Below are 16,106 nucleotides of genomic sequence, written 5' to 3'. Positions count from 1 at the left end.
CATTGTACTCTTACATGGTGGAAAGAGAGCTAGCTCTCTGACCTTCTTTTATAAGGATGCTAATCCCACTCATGAGGGATTTTCTCCCAAAGACCCCACCTTTAAATACCACCACACTGGGGATTAGATTTCAACATACAAATTTCAGAGGGAAACAAACATTCAGTCCATAACACTCTGTTACAGAAACCAGGCAAAAACATTACCCAAAACAAAAATCCCCCCAAAACTAAAGAGCAATGTCCTTTATGATGATAAATACAAAGATCTTATTTTGAAAGTATTTGATAATTTTATCAAATTTAAGTCAACAATATATAAAAAGCATAATGTATCTTGATAAAGTAGGGTTTATCCTAGGAATGCAACATTAATTTAACATTAAAAAAATCAGTTAATGTAATTCACCATATTAATAGACTGAAAAAGAAAAACTTTACGATCATCTCAATAGATGCAGAAAGATCATTTGACAAAACTCAATCTCCACAATGTCCGTGGTTAAACTTCTTAGCAAACTAGGAATAAAAGGGAACTTCTTCAAACTGATAAGGGAAGGGATTATCTGTGGGGACACTATAGCTAACATGATACTTAATTGTGAAAGACTAAGTGTTTTCCTCCTAAGTTCAGGAACAAAACAAGGATATTCACTCTCACCACTTTTATTTAACTTTGTACTGGAGATTCTAAGCAGAGTAATAATGTCAGTTAAAAAAAAAAAAAAAGAATTCCAGAGAGGAAAGAAGGAAATCTGTCTTTATTTGCAGACATGATTCTTTATGTAGAAAATCCTAAGGAATCTATAAAAAAGGCTACTAGGACTAATAAGTGATTTCAGAAAGTTTGCAGGATGCGAGGTCAAGGTATAAAAGTCAAGTGAATTTCTATATAATGGCAACACACAAAAATAAAAATATCATTAATAAAGCATAAAATATGAAATGCTTAGGGGTAAATTTGACAAAATATACACGAGATCTCAAAATGGATCATAGACTGACATGTAAGAGTTATATAAGCTTTCTATAAGAAAATGTAAGAGAAAATTTTAGTGTCCTTGGGTTTGGCAAAGTTTTAAAAAGTAAGACACAAAAAGCATGAACTCTAAGAGAAAAAAATCAGTAAATTAGACTATGAAAATGTAGAAACTTGCTATTCAAAAGACACTTATGAAAGTGAAATGACAAGCTATAAACTTGTAGAAAATATTTTCAAAACACATATCTGACAAAAGATTTTAAAATTTATATGGAAATACAAAGTATCTAGACTAGCCAAAACAACTCTGGAGAATTTTAAATGAAAGGAGTACATTCTTGTTTCGAGAATACATTAAACAAAGCTTCCAACTCAGTCATAAGAAATAAATCAAATAATAAAATGTGCAAAAATTTTGAGCATTTACTAAAGAAAAGATCTAGATGGAAATAAGCACATGAAAGGTTCTTAACATCACTAGTCATTAGGGAAATGCAAATTAAAACTATAATAAGATATCTCTACACTATAATAAGATTCACTCCAATGGGTAAAATTTAAAATATCAATCATACCAAGAGTTGGCAAATATGTGGAGCAACTGGAACCCTCTCATAATGCTGGTGGGAATGTGAATTGTTACAACCACTTCGGAAAACTGGCTGTTTCCTAAAAAGTTACACATTCACCTTACATACTACTCAGACATTCTACTCCTTGATGTTTGTCAAGAGAATGCAAGCGACGTCTGAACAAAAAGGGCAAGAGGAAAGTTTTGGAGGCAAAGGGTATGTTCATTGTTTTGATTGTGGTGATGGTTTTACGGGTATATGCATCTATCAAAAATCATCAAATCTTACACTATAAATATGGGCAACTACTTATCTGTCTATTATATTTCAAAAATCTGTAAAAGTATATTAGTTAAGATGTCTTTGGCTGCAAGTCAGAGAAAACCAGCTTATAATGGCTTAAAGAATAAGGAGGATAAGGAGGACTTACATTTAAATTCTCACCCTCAACAATTAGGGTAGATCTAGCTGGCTTCAGAGTTGGTTCTATCGTGGCTTTGTGACACCATCAACCCCCTAGATTAGATCTTTCCACTGTGTTACTCTTAGTTACTGCCTTAGTCTTTGCTCTGCTTTCTTCTTGGGTCACAAGATGGCTGCCACAGTTCCAGACATCCCATCCAGACTCAGCATTGTCTATCAGCTAAATCTAAACCTTGGCCATTTCAGGCCGTAACAGGCTACTTGGTTTCTTCTGTGGGTGTGGCTCATACGGAACTCACTACTGGGGTGTGGGTTTCTCTTGGGGGAGACATTTAGGAGAAGCAGGAACAGACTTCTCTGGAGCCAGTTAGGGCAACTGAGCCTCAAGGTTGTCTAGCTTATTGCTCCAGCTTTTTGCCATGGAATCAACTATAGTTCTATGATTACAACATGAACTACATGGAAACAGTCACATCTCAGAGATGATTGTTAAATGGTTTTCTTGAAAGAGGAGGGACGATGGAACAATGGGACTCACCCAGTGTTTTTCTTTTACTCTCTCTACTTGTGACAAAAATCTTTCCTTCCACAATTTTATAAACATGTGAAGGCAAAGTGGGGATTAAACAGAGAGGAGTCTAGGAGTCCTAAACTTAAATGACTATAAGGGTCAGAGGGTAACATAATTGTGTGCTTCTGACCAGATGTAGGACAATAGGGAGTAGTGAGGCCTATGGTGATTTAGACAGTACAGCCCTTTCCCTACCAAAAACATAATGCATGGGAAAATAAAAGCTCTATAGGCCAGTTGTTGATCCTTGGAGGAGCCTGAGGATAAAGGATGTGTGTTAGTTTCTTACTGCTGTTGTAATATATTGTCACAAACTTAGTGGTTTAAAACAGGACAAATTAATTTTCTTATAGTTCTGGAGGTCAGAAGTCTAAAATAAATACGTTGGCATGGGGACATTCCTTCTTGGGATTTTAGGGGAAAATTCATTTCCTTGCCTTTTTTGGCTTCTAGAAGCTGCTTGCATGCTTTTCTTGGCTTGTGGTTCCTTCTTGTATCACTCCAACCTCTTGTTTCTGTTGTCACATCTCCTGTTACCCACTCTGGTCTCCTGCCTCTCTCTTAAAAGGACTATTGTAGTCACATCGGGCCCATGCAGGTAACCCAAGATAATCTCCTCATCTCAAGATCCTTAACTTAATCATATCTGCAAAGTCCCTTTTACCATGTAAGTTAACATATATTCATAGGTTCCAGGGATTAGGACGTGGACATCTTTGGACATCCATTATTCAACCCATGCATGATATAAAAAGCTTAACTGGCTGGGCCTCTGTTCTCATGTAAACTCCTGAGAAGTGGGGAGAAGAGCCTAGTGGAGGAGCTTGGTGTGGACTGAAGCGTGGGATGTAGAGGTGGAACCTGATGAGGTAGCTTCCAGTGAGCCCTCTACCAGGGTCCTGCAGTTGAAGAACTCCTTGAATGTGCCGTCCTGGCCAGGAAGTGCTCAGGGCTGCAGGTAGAGAAATTGAGGGTGGCCTCAGAGGTCACTGGGGTGGTGCATGACAGTCCTAGAACTCGGGCTCAGGGCCAAGGCAAGAGAATGAGATGTGAGGGGGGAGGATATAGCTCAAGTGGTAGAGCGCATGCTTAGCATGCACAAGGTCCTGGGTTCAATTCCCAGTACCTCCTCTAAAAATAAATAAATAAACCTAATTACCATCCCCCCCCCAAAACAGAAATAGTAAAAAAAAAAAAACAAAAAAAAACTTAAAAAAGAGAACGAGATGTGAGCCAGTATTTTGGGGGTGACTCCTTGGGACGACAGGGTAAGACTGGTGACCTAAGGGTGGGAGGAAGGTAGAATTCCATTTGGTCAAGGGCATGGGGTGACTGCGGGAAGTCCCAGATCAGGTGCTGGGGAAATGGAGTTTGCACAAATTGTGTAAGCCGTCTGAGTCAGCACCAGGACTTGGGGTTGTATGCAGCTGGGGCAGGTCAGAGAATGGCTCTGGTTGAGGGAGATGCAAGTGCCAGGTGATCTAAGCACAGAGATGAGAGACCCCCAGGAGTCAGGGCAAGTCAGAGTTGCTGGCAGGGTTTTAAGCCAGGAGTAGGGCAAGTCACTGGTCCCCAGATCCCTAGATTTGCAGAAGCAGGGCTAGATCCAGGTGCCCCGCCTCTCAGCTCCAGCCCTGTATCCCTGCTCAAGGCTGGTGAAGATGCCATCCTAGGTGCCCCTCATCTGTCGTGAGGGCAATGCTGCCTGAAAAAGAGTAGCAGGGGTTGGGGTGGTGGCCCTCCGGCATCTACTGGGTCCTGCCAAGAAATTGTTGGGGAGCACGGGGAGTGTCAGCACCATGGGAGAACACCAAGGCTGCAGATGGTCCAAGATATGGGGTGAGTTATGGTGATTTTGGTCCTCCCCAATTTGTCCTCTGGCTTTCTGAGCTGCTGTGAGCTCTTCTGGGACTCTGTGGCTTTTTCAAGGAATCTCCAGGTCACTTCCTCTCTCCAGGTTGCCCTGACTCAGTTGGAGCCCTGGGGTCCCACCTGGAAGGCAACTTGTACAGCTTGAGAGTGTGGCCTTTCCCCAGAGGACGAGGGGAAAGAGTAAGGGGCAGTATGCTAGCAGAAAAGCAAGGCTGAGAAGCATATGTAGTAGAGGGTATGGCTGGCCCCTCATCCCTGCCACCTGTAGGTGTTAACAGGGCTGTCTTTTCCCATGGCCTCCCCACATTACCCCTTAATCCCCCAGCTTCCCTGTAGGGAGTTCCCTTGCTGATGCGTTCCTCTTTTCCTGACAGTGACCCCTAAACTGCCTTCTATCCCTCCTTTCACACAGTTCCTACCACGTGATCTTCCTGCTTCCCCTTCTCTGTCTCCTTTCAGCCCAGGAGGGAGGAGTGGGAGAAGCACAGCCCGCTCCCCCCCGCCCCCCGGGCATAGAAGAGGCCAAAGTCCCAGGGCCGTGAGGCAGTGAGAGGGTCAGGCACACATATCCTAGATGATCTGCTTCTAATCCTGACTCCACAATTTAATAGCTGTGTGAATTTGGGCAAGTTACTTAACCACTCTGTGCCTTTATTTCCTTATCTGTAAAATGGGGGATAATAATAAGACATCTCTAGAAAGTTACTGGGAGGATTGAATGAGTTAATGTATGCAAAGTGCTTAAGACAGTGCCTGGCATCAAATTAGCAGTGCTGGCTCTCTGGCTGGGTTCCACCCTCCCCTCACCCTCCTCCCTCCCTTTCACCAGCCCAGTGCCAGCCAAAAGCAGAGAAGCAGAATGGCCAGGAAGTGCAGCGGGTGAGGATCAGGGTAGCTAGCAGGCTGAATCTCCAGATGCAGAGTTAGTAGTGGCAAACTGGTTTTGAGTCCAGATCCTGCTGGAATCCAGAGGAACAGGGATCAGTGTCCTGATGTCACAGATGCTCTCTCTTCTCCTTCTTTGCTGCCTGAGATTCCTATTTGCTTTCCTGGAGGGGGAGGAACCTGAAACAAAGCCTCTGATTGGCTGCTTTCATTTTAATCCCTTGTCAATTTCCAGCCTAATAGGGAAGGGGAGGGGTATAAGGTATTTAAAACTCAGAAATATTTAGATAGGTTAGAGAAAGAGGGAGGGAAGAGGGAGGAAAGAAAGGACTGGGGAAGGGGCCAAGATAAGAGATTCTTCTCTAGTTGTCTGGGATGGTCTGTAAAGTCCTGGGGGTTGAGGGCGGGAACTGGACTGTATGCCCTTTTGGGCTGGAAGCTGGCTCATGTGGAATGTGTTATATTTGAGACAAGAGAGAAAAAGGGAGATGCTATACACAGACAAGCCTTTTAATGATGTGGTTTTCGTGGCATCTGTTCGGGGGGGGGACCCCTGAGGCGGTGCTTCCCTGAACCACAGCCCCAGCATTTGGGCCATATTCCCCCTCCCCCTTCTCATGTGAGTGGTCCAGGACCTGTAGGGTCCTCACTTCCTTTAGGGCTTTGTAAGGCTCCTTTTCAGTGCTCAGAGTCCGTTCTTCTCTTGTGTTGAGACCTGGAGTGGGACCATCTGCTTCTGCTGCTCTCGTTGCTGCTGCCTCCTCTTCCCTTTCCTCCTGCGGGGGCAGGAGAGTGGTGCCCTGGGTATGCAGCCTCCGGGCCAGGGCTGGGAGCCGCGGGGTCCCAGGGGACTCTCCATTTAGCTGTGCCCAGCTACCAGGTCTCTACCCCAAACATCTACCACCCCTTGGAGCCGCGAACCCCAGGGAGGACTCTGGGAGACTCTCAGCCAACTGGAGAAACAGGGACAAAGAGCCCTGGCTTGGAAGAGTAGGCTTGAGTTTGAGTCTCAAAGCCACCCCAGCCTGAACGTGTGACCCGGGGCAAGTCACCTGTCTTCCACGTCCTGCACGGTATCTGGCAGTGGCTGGTCCAGTGTCTCCGGCAAGAGGGCCACGACACAGCTGGCAGCCACTGGGACAGCGCCGTAGATAAAGAGAGGCACGGAGGGGTAGATCTCCGCCGTCATGCTCACCAGTGGGCTCACAATGCTGCCCACTCGGGCCAGAGTGCTGCCCATTCCCAAGCCTGTCTGCCTGTGGGGCTCAGGGCGGATGGTGTCGGTAAGTGTTCTGGCATGAATGCTGAGGTTCTGGCTGAATTTGAGGCCAGGGCAGCTCAGACCCAGGAAACCCCCTGGTGCCTCCTCTGTTCCCCATATGATTAGCTAACCAATTTGGCGTTTGTTTGGATATTTTTTTCAAAAAACAGGTTGGGAAGGGCTCTGGCCAGAGAATCAAGAGTTCAAATTTTGCCTCTGCCCTTAGCTTACTATGTGATCTTGGGGGAAGTCTCTTTTCTTCTCTAGACCTCAGCTTCCTGAACTGTCAAATGTGACAGCTGAGTTGGGCCAGTTGTTCTCAGATCACCTGGGGGATTTGATTTGCTGTTGCCCCAGCCCCACACAGACCTATTGGATTAGAATCCCCAGGGGAAGGAATCTGAAATCTGCATGTAAAGAACATTCTCTATGAGAGCAGAGGTTAAACACTTTGACTCCAGAGATAAACTGCTTGGGTTCAAATCTGAGCTTCCTGATTTATAAGCTGTATGACCTTGGGCAAGTCACTTAACCTCTCTGTGGCTCAGTTTTCTCATTTGGAAAATGGAAATTATCATAATATCTGCCTCATAAGCTTGCTATGAGGATCAAATGAATTGATATTTGTAAAAAGTTTGACAGTGCCTGACACATAGTAGGTGCTTTATACTATTGTTCTTTCAGTGCAGTCCCATGAGGGTACAGGACAGAAACCATGACCTCTCAGGGTTCTCATTCTAAGTAGCCTGGAGAAGCCTGGCATTTCTTTGACATCTCATATGAATTTGGCATTCCATCCTTAAAATAGACATGTGTTTCTTGCGTCTTAATTGAGAAATACCACCTCCCTCTATCCTTGGCACTCAAAAAATTGGTGCTATGTTTATCCATACAACCACTAGTACCACCATTATTAACTGTGGCTCTTGTGATAAGAAATTACTTTCATGTTTGTGGTCTTTGGTTTTAGACATAGCATTTGGTTTAAAGATGGAATTTAGATTTCATGGCAGCTTCTAATTTGCGCTTTGGAGACTCAGGGAGGACTTCAATTAACTGCCTGTGAGATGTGTCTTCTTATCTCCCTACCCTATCCCAGTTGGTGGCTCCTTTTGAGATCTTCTCAGGTCAGGTAAGGATTGGGGGCAGCCACAACTGTGTTAGCCACGAAGTGTGTACTGAGTGGCTGACAGGGACTTTGCACTGATGGGTGTTGGGAGGGGGCCTTGGGCTGGGGCACACTGGACCATGTGCTGGGATCTGACCTGTGTGCAGGGGAATGTCTTGCTCCAAAACCCCTCCCATTAAATTCCCACTCACCGGATCATTGTGGGGTACAGCTCCCCAGTGTACAGGAAGATACAGTTGAAGGAGGAAGCCAGGCAGCCCTTCCCCAGCACAGCAAGAGAGGTTCGGACAATGGACTGATCTACAGAGAAAGGAGGGTGTCAGTGGGGTCTCGAGAGTGGGGGCTGAGCAGTTGGGTCATGTCTGAGGATATGGCCAAAGATGAGGTACCAAGATGCTCATGGGTGCTCACCCCGGGGTATCACTCCATTGATCAGGATGCAGATGCCTGCCAGCAGCAGTGAGGCCATCTGGGCAGGCCGGCGGCCCATATTGTTGATGATAAGGAAGCACACAAGTTTGGCAGGCAGGTCCACAGCACCAAAGATCACCTGGATTAGGTAGATGCTGACCCCAAAGCCCTGCAGGTCCATGACCAGCCCATAGTAAGCAAAGCTAGTAGCAAACCTAGTGGGGAGGGTTGAAGGGTATGGAGTTTATTAGGAAGCTTAAGAGGGGAGGTGCTTATCCAAAACAGGGGTGAGCTGCACAGGGTACCCTGCTGAAGAGTCTGGAATCCGCCTTGGCTAATGTTTCTTCTGACATTTAATATGCACTTCAAGTATTGGGATAGTCCTCTAATACCCTAAATTTCTCAGTCTTCTAATAGTGCCCCCAGTGTCTTAGGGAATTTTCACTTAGTTGCCTTGTAGGACTTACATAGTTTTCGTCTTTATTTTATCTATGGATACTGGACTGAAGGAAGGCAGGTGGATATCCAGACCGTGTCTTTAAGGTCAAGGTATTGGGAGAGGCCAGAGCCTTCCAGGATCTGTCCGTGGTCCTGGGATGGGTATTGTGCTTCTTGAGAAGTCAAGAGCCCAGAAGATAAAGCTCAGGTTATTGGATGGAACCCTCACCCCAAAGTAAGTCCCAAATTGGAAGCAAAGAATTTATTGGCAAGATTGTTCCTTTTGACTCCTGACCATGTTTCCCTCAACTGCAGTGGGACTGCTGTGACGATGGGGTTGGGAAGATGGGACATAAAAACGGCAAAGGCGAATATTGCAACAGGAAAGGAAGGTGTTTGGCTGTTATCAACTTTGGCCGAAGTGTACTTTCAGAGGGGAGCTTTAGGCATCTTATTGCCTGTGCCTGTGTTTCCTGCAGGCACCCCAAGGCTGGTAAAGTCTTCAAATGTTTTGGAAGCCAGACTTGTCTCTGCCTTTTGATATAATTCTGGTGACTCTGGGGGCCACCAATCCAATATGGAGGTGTTTCCAAATTGAAAGAGAGCTGATAAAAGGAGAAGAATATGGAGAGACTGACGCTTAGTTTGGGGACTGGAAGTGAATAGATACTGGAGGTCATCTGGTTCTTCAAGACTCTCTGGTGGAGGATTACTGCCTCTTGTGGCTGGTCTGCTGACTTCCTGCCTCTTGTCTGCCTTCTACCCACTGCACCCACTCTTTCCCCACCCTGCCTTTTGTCTCTTGGTCTGTCTGTCTGTCCATCAGTCTGTTTGTCTGGGCCTACCACAGCATGGAGAGGCAGAGGAAGAGGCGGCGAAGGGTGGGACAGCGCAGCAGCTCCAAGGCCGAGGCCTGGCCCTTGGCCATGGTCAGCTCCTTCTGCAGACTGGCCTGGAGCACCTGCCGGGATGGATGGGGTTCAGGGCTTGGACTTCTCCAGGAGCTCTTCCCAGCCTAGCCCCTGATTCAGAGAAGCCCTCTGAGTCTTGGTTTTGGGGATGGGGCCCTGGTGGGCTGTCAGGGGAGGTCTTGGGGGTCTCACCTCCATACTTAGCTTGGCCCCCTCTTCTCTCTTCCCATTGATCCAGGCCACTCTCTGCAGGGCCCTCAGGGTGAGGTCTAGTCTCCCAGAAGAGGAGTACCAGCGGGCCGATTCGATGAAGAACCTGGGAGCAGGGGTGAGTGTGCGTGTTGGCATGGCTCCAGTCCCAGTCATTTGGGCTGGAGGTAGGGTGTGGGCTTTCCAGAGATCTGCAGTGGGACTTTATTTAAGGCTGGGAACCCAGGACTTTGCCAAGTCTCTTTCTCTAGGACCACAGAGCAGTGCCCAGCTTGGTGATGACTCATTCCCCAGCATGGGAGCTCAGCTCTTGGGTGCTGGGTAAAGGGAGCAGTGCAGGCAGACTGGAGACCTGGGGAAAGCCAGAAAACTGGACACCTTGGGGCAAGTCCTTCTGCCTGCAGTCTAGTTTCCCTATTTATCACACTGAGTCACCGGCCTGGGTTTGACCTTCCCTAATTCTGTGGGGTGGAGTGTGTGGCAAGATCTGGGGGAATTCTTGTCCCTCGTATCCCTCTGGGCTCCTGTGGCATCCCCACCCACCATGGACCCAACGTACCAGGAGTAGATGAAGAAGGCAAAAAAGGGCACGGAGACCAGCAGCTGCAGGTGGCGCCAGTGGGGCACAGCGTAGGCCACACCAGCTAGGAAAAACTGGCCCAGGCTGTAGACATAGCCAATTAGGGTGCCCACATAGGCCCGTGTGTGGATGGGCATCCACTCCACATCTGAAAAGAGGGTTAGAATGGAGTGGTGCACCTTACTGGGTGCCAGGTGGGTGAAGACCCCTGGTGCAGGCCAAGACCCCTCTCTCCGTCTACACCTTGGTCTGTCCCAAGGCTCAGCGGAAGATGCATCAAATGAGGTTAGGTGCCGTGGCAGGGGGACTGTGGTGGAGGTAGGGAGGGGGAAATAGGTTTGGAATTCCCAGGAGTTGTCCGCTTCACTCCCTTGCTGCATTTTTGCTCCTCCCCAGCCGACTGTCCTGGCCAGGGACCTGTTTCCCTTTGGGGTGCTTCTGACCGCTCAGTTCATCATCAACAGCCCCCATGCCTCTGGTCGTCCTCAGCCTGGGCTGGATTCCAGCCTTAGTGGCCAGAGCAGCTCAGAGGGGGGCAGTGGCTTTCATCCATCCTGGAGAATTGAGGTCGGAGGGGGACCACCTCTCTGCTGCGGTCCTTGTGCGCTCCTGATTCGGCTGCTGGGGCATTGGCTTGAGAGCTCAGACTGGGCTTTGGGGCTGGATTCTCTAGGTGTCCTGCTCCAGCCCTAGCCCAGTCCCACTTAATTTCTTTAGTCCAGAGAATCTGAATCCTTAGGTTCCCTCCTGGGCTTGGGTAAACCCTTTCCCTTCTCCCCAGCCTTGGGTTCCTCATCTGAGAAACAGGGGAAAAGGGGGGTGACCTATCAGAGGATGCACTTTGATGGCTTGTGGACAGGCCATGCTCAGCCCATAAATGCTTTTGGTCTACATGATGCTGGCTTGCCCTATGTTAAAAACATTAGAATTAATTGTAAACACTAAAAAATTGAAATATTTTACATTGACGAAAGGAAGGGGGAACAGTCTGACAGCCCTGAAACTTCTTGGTTCCAGCAGCTGAGTGGCTGTGGCATCTTGGATTGCTGTGACTCTCCTTTGGAGACAGTCCTCACCACTCCCTAATGCCTCTCATCTGCTTCAATCTTTTATGGGAACTACCTGGCCCTAAAAATGGGGTTTGCAATCCTGTGTCTAAATGAGAGTACAGGATGCTGTGAGCCCAGGGAAAAAGGCTGTTATGTTGGCTGGAAGGGCAGACCCGAAGGACAGGCCGAGAGCAGGCTGAGTGCAGGAGGGGTGGGCTGGGGGAGGAGGCTGGAAAGGAGTCAAGGGGCTGGGAGGTTGGAGAGGAGTGCATAGGGACCCGCCCTGCCCTCCGGGCCTCCCTCACTCAGTGTCACGCAGTTGAGGGCGATGCCAGCCAGCGACATGCCCGAGAGGAGCCGGAAGGCACAGTAGGCGGGGAAGTTGGGAGCGAAGGCGGCGCAGGTCCCCGACACGGCCGTCTGCAGGTAGTTCAAGATCAGCACCTTCCGGCGGCCCAGCCTGTGGGGGAGGGAAGACCTGAGGCAGCAGGGGTCCGGAGGGCCAGCAGGGGCCAGGCTGATCTGGGAGAGGGGCACTAGCCCTAGGGGAGCCCAGGGCCCGTGACCTCTCATGAGGTTGGTGCTGTTGGTCATCAAACCAGTCCCAGCTGGGAATGCCGACCGCCCCCCTGAGCCCAGCTGAGGATCCCCCAGTCCCAGCCTGGTTCCCTGGCCCTGCCCAGGACTGACCTGTCTGCCAGGTACCCGAATATCATGGCTCCGAGAAGCACCCCCACCATGTACAAGGACTGAGCCAGCTGCCGTAAGGCCCTGTAAGAGCACACGAGGTCCCACTGTGGGGAGAGGGGGCAAAGGTCAGGCTGCGGTGAGCCTGGGCCGCAGGGCAGTGCCTTACCCTCCTTCCGGCTGGCCCTCTGAGGTCTGTGTCACCTTCTTCTCCTGATGCTTCTCCTAGCTGCTTGTCTCCTCGGTCTCAGGAGCTGAGAGACTTTCCTGACCCCACGACTCCCACATCCACCTTTTCTACAAAGGCTCCCGTCCTGAACCCCTTTCTCCATTTTCCCATCTTGGCCTCTGGAGAGTCTGCAATAGTCTGTGCACGCGTGCATGCGTGTGTATGTCTCAGAGCAGGAGGGCCCAGGTCTCCTCACCTCTGTCACGATGGTGGAAGGGAACGTGCTGTTGTCGTAGATCCAGCCGTCGCTGCAGGGCTCGGTGGCCCCCGTGCCGTTGGTCTCTGTGCCATTGGGAAAGGGTGGTCCCCGCTGTGGGGAGGTGAAGCGGAGGCAGGATGCGGGCTGCCCCTGCCTGTCCTGCGGCAGCCAGGCCGCCAGCCCCCCATCTTCGCTGAGGTTGCTGTGAGCAGGTGGGCGGCAATGGTGGCTGGGGATGGCGGCGGTGAAGTTCTGCAGGGTGTTGTGGGAAGCCAACAGGAACAGGGGCAGGACCACCAGAGCCACCTGGATCTGCTGGAAGCGGCCGACGCCCCCCAGCTGCAGCAGGAGGTCATTGAAGGCCATGGGGCCAGGCCTGGCCGAGCGGCTGGGGGCTGAGGACTTCCAGTCCCAGGCCCTCTGTCTGCGTGTCTGCCTGCTGCTCTTCACTGGAGGAGAGGTCCTGCCGTTGCTTCTGTAGCTGAGTTGCTCCTGGAACTGAATTTGAGCTGGCTCCGCGGGGGGACAGCAGCCGGCCAGGCTGCCCCTCCTTCCTTCTCTCTTTGTCCTGTTCCTGCCTTTCTTTTGCAGCCTCTGCTCACTTTGGGTGGGGGGCGTTGCGTAGGCTTCAGGGTCTGCTGTAGCCCTGACCCCTAATGGGCAGTATTTAATCCTTGGCCTGGAGGGAATGAGTTAAAGTGTGACTTGGTATCAGAAGGATTAACCCTCCGACTATCCTTCTATCGGTGGAATTTTTCCAAGTGGGTGCAAAGGGCAGGAGAGAGCAGACTGAAGTGGGGGTGATGGGAGGCGATGGGCTGGGAGGGCCCACCTGGGCATCTGGGGGCCGGAGCGGGTGGGGTGGGACCTTTCTGTCTTCCTTTTAGTGAGAAAACTGGGCTCTGGGATGCGTGCTGGCCTCTTACAGGGCTTCCGTCCTTTCTTGTGGACAGCATCCAAATGGTCTGTCCTTGGGGAGAGTTGCCAGAGAAAATACAGGACACCCAGTTAATTTGAATTTCAGGTCAACAAACAAAATTTTTTTCTTTAGTGTAAGTATGTCCCTAATATTACATGGGGGCATACTTATACTAAAAAATTATTCAGCTGAAATTCAAACTTAAGTGGGTATCCTGTGTTCTTATTTGCTAAAATTGGTTACCCTGGTCTTTGGTCTTCCGGGGAAAGCTTACATCTTGTAGGACCACTGCTTTGCTCAATTGGAAGACACAATAGAAGTGGGAGGCTGCTTCTGAAGGAGTGGGACCTCAGACCAACATCATACGTGATGCAGATTGATCCTTCCAGTGTCTCAGCTTTTACCTTCTTGCTTATCCTAGTTCAAAGTTTTCCATTGTCTTGTCTTCTGTCTATAGCTTCTTCTTCTTCTTCTTTTTTTTTTTTTTTAACATTTTTTATTGATTTATAATCATTTTACAATGTTGTGTCAAATTCCAGTGTTCAGCACAATTTTTCAGTTATTCATGGACATACACACACTCATTGTCACATTTTTTTCTCTGTGAGTTATCATAACATTTTGTGTATATTTCTCTGTGCTATACAGTGTAGTCTATTCTACAATTTTGAAATCCCAGTCTATCCCTTCCCACCCTCCACCCCCCTGGTAACCACAAGTCTGTACTCCCTGTCTGTGAGTCTATTTCTGTCCTTTATTTACGCTTTGTTTTTATTTGTTTGTTTGTTTTTGTTTTTGTTTTTTAGATTCCACATATGAGCGATCTCATATGGTATTTTTCTTTCTCTTTCTGGCTTACTTCACGTAGAATGACATTCTCCAGGAGCATCCATGTTGCTGCAAATGGCATTATGTTGTCGGTTTTTATGGCTGAGTAGTATTCCATTGTATAAATATACCACATCTTCTTTATCCAGTCACCTGTTGATGGACATTTAGGCTGTTTCCATGTTTTGGCTATTGTAAATAGTGCTGCTATGAACACTGGGGTGCAGGTGTTGCTTCTTCTTCTTCTTTTGCCATGAGCATGAACTTACTTACTTTCACCTCAACTCTAAGATAATCACTTGATTTCCTCCAACAATTTGGCTCTCGAGTCCTGGTCATTCATGCTCAGGGCAGGGCCGGGGTCTGATTGGATGGGTTTTTATGGGCTCCTGCTGATTGGATCATGGGTTGGGGATGCCAAGAAAGCAGGTTGCAGCTTCTTGCTTTTAATTTGCTGAGTGCATATTATATAAAACATGGACTCTGGAGTCAGTTTACTTAGATCCAAGTCCTCATTCCACACTTGCCATAAGCAAGTTGCTAAACTCCGTTGTATCTCAGTGTCCTTGTTTGCAAGATGGGGATAATAATTGTGTCTGCCTCACGGGGTTTTTGGAGGGTTAAATGAGCAAATAGCGGTAAAGATCGTAAGGTAGTCTCTGCCCTGCGGCTCAGTGATCCTGAGCTGTTCTTATTATTTGTTTCTGGTAAAAAGGTGAGACTCTCACATTGATTTTAGAAAGAAGATATGCTTAAGTACATCCTACCCTCAGAACAGAGATTCTCCACTGGGGGAGATTTTGTCCCCCGGGGAAAATTTGGCAATGTCTGGTTGCCACCACTGGGGGTGCTGGTACTATTGGCATCTAGTGGGTAGTGTCTAGGGAAGCTGCTGAGCATCCTACAAGGCATGGGACAGCGCCCCATAATCAAGACTTTTCCAGACCTAAAATGTCACTAGTGCTTAAGGTTGTGAAACCTGCCCTAAAAGACACCCCAGACTTGTGTCATCATCAGTCCCATACCTGCTTGGCAAAGGATGTTACAGTCAGATGGATGACTCCTACCAAAATATTTCTAAGAATCCCCACACTCATATTTGAGTGCGGAAATGTTTGCAAGGTGAGGACAAGAACTCCTCTTCCTCTTCTGAGTAACAGCAGAGTGTCTCGGGCTCCGAAGTATTGCAACTCTTCGCCTACCTGTGCCTAGCCCCTCAGCTCTGCCACTGGAGCAGCTGAATCAAGACTGGTCTCCCTTGTCCAGGTCAACGCTCTTTCCCACTGTGTTCTAACTCGATTGCTGGGCTCGAGTTACTTTGCTAGATCCCTTCTTGCCCTTTGTGGTGTGTTACCATTTTGGGTCTCTGGCTGTCCCTCTCTGTAATCTTCCCTCTACTGACTTTCTCTAGCCCACGTCAGATATTTTGCATATGTCTGAACGCAATGGATTGTTAGGATTCCATTACTTTTACAGGAGGTGTACCAGGTCCTGTACAAATTAGCTGATGCAAAGGGCCATGAAGGGAAGGGGCATTTGTCAATTCTCATGGGCACAAATCCCCAAGTCTTGTTGAGGGCAAGCAGTTTGATTTCCAACTTCTCGTGTAAGGAGTCAAGATGCTGTTATCATTGTACAGATTACACAATCTATACTTTTGTGTATTAAGCTGGGAGAGTGTTTATTGTCTATTAACGTCCTGGGGTATATAATGTCTTAGACAGGTTCAAATCTATTCTGCCTAACATCAAAGTCAAGTTTTTAACTGCTACTCTAGAGGTGTCGACTGCCCAGCTAAAGAGGTCTTGGAGACCATTGGATCTCATGTGTACAGAAGAGAATAGAGGAGGGCCCAAAGAGGGATGTGGCTCCGCCCAGCCTCCTTCCTCCCACCCAGTGTTGGTTCTGGGCTGGTGCCCGTTTGGTGTCCAGATGCCTGACAACATTCTCC

At 48.4% G+C, this 16,106-nt stretch overlaps 1 protein-coding gene across 1 annotated transcript; it reads right to left on the bottom strand.

The window, feature by feature from the left end:
• Window positions 1-5,793: 5,793 nt before the first annotated feature.
• On the bottom strand, window positions 5,794-13,063 carry SLC22A6 (solute carrier family 22 member 6). The gene is made up of 10 exons (XM_010983035.3): window positions 12,406-13,063; window positions 11,984-12,087; window positions 11,599-11,753; window positions 10,224-10,392; window positions 9,647-9,770; window positions 9,389-9,504; window positions 8,106-8,320; window positions 7,886-7,994; window positions 6,357-6,560; window positions 5,794-6,080 (listed from the first exon to the last, which is right to left on the bottom strand). Exons 1-10 carry the CDS (start codon window positions 12,772-12,774, stop codon window positions 5,990-5,992), a joined length of 1,656 nt encoding a protein of 551 aa, XP_010981337.3. The 5' UTR covers window positions 12,775-13,063; the 3' UTR covers window positions 5,794-5,989.
• Between the last annotated feature and the right edge of the window lie 3,043 nt (window positions 13,064-16,106).

Source organism: Camelus dromedarius, chromosome 12 (assembly GCF_036321535.1).
Source record: "Camelus dromedarius isolate mCamDro1 chromosome 12, mCamDro1.pat, whole genome shotgun sequence".
Lineage (NCBI taxonomy): Eukaryota > Metazoa > Chordata > Mammalia > Artiodactyla > Camelidae > Camelus > Camelus dromedarius.
This window is presented reverse-complemented; position numbering and strand designations above follow the sequence as displayed.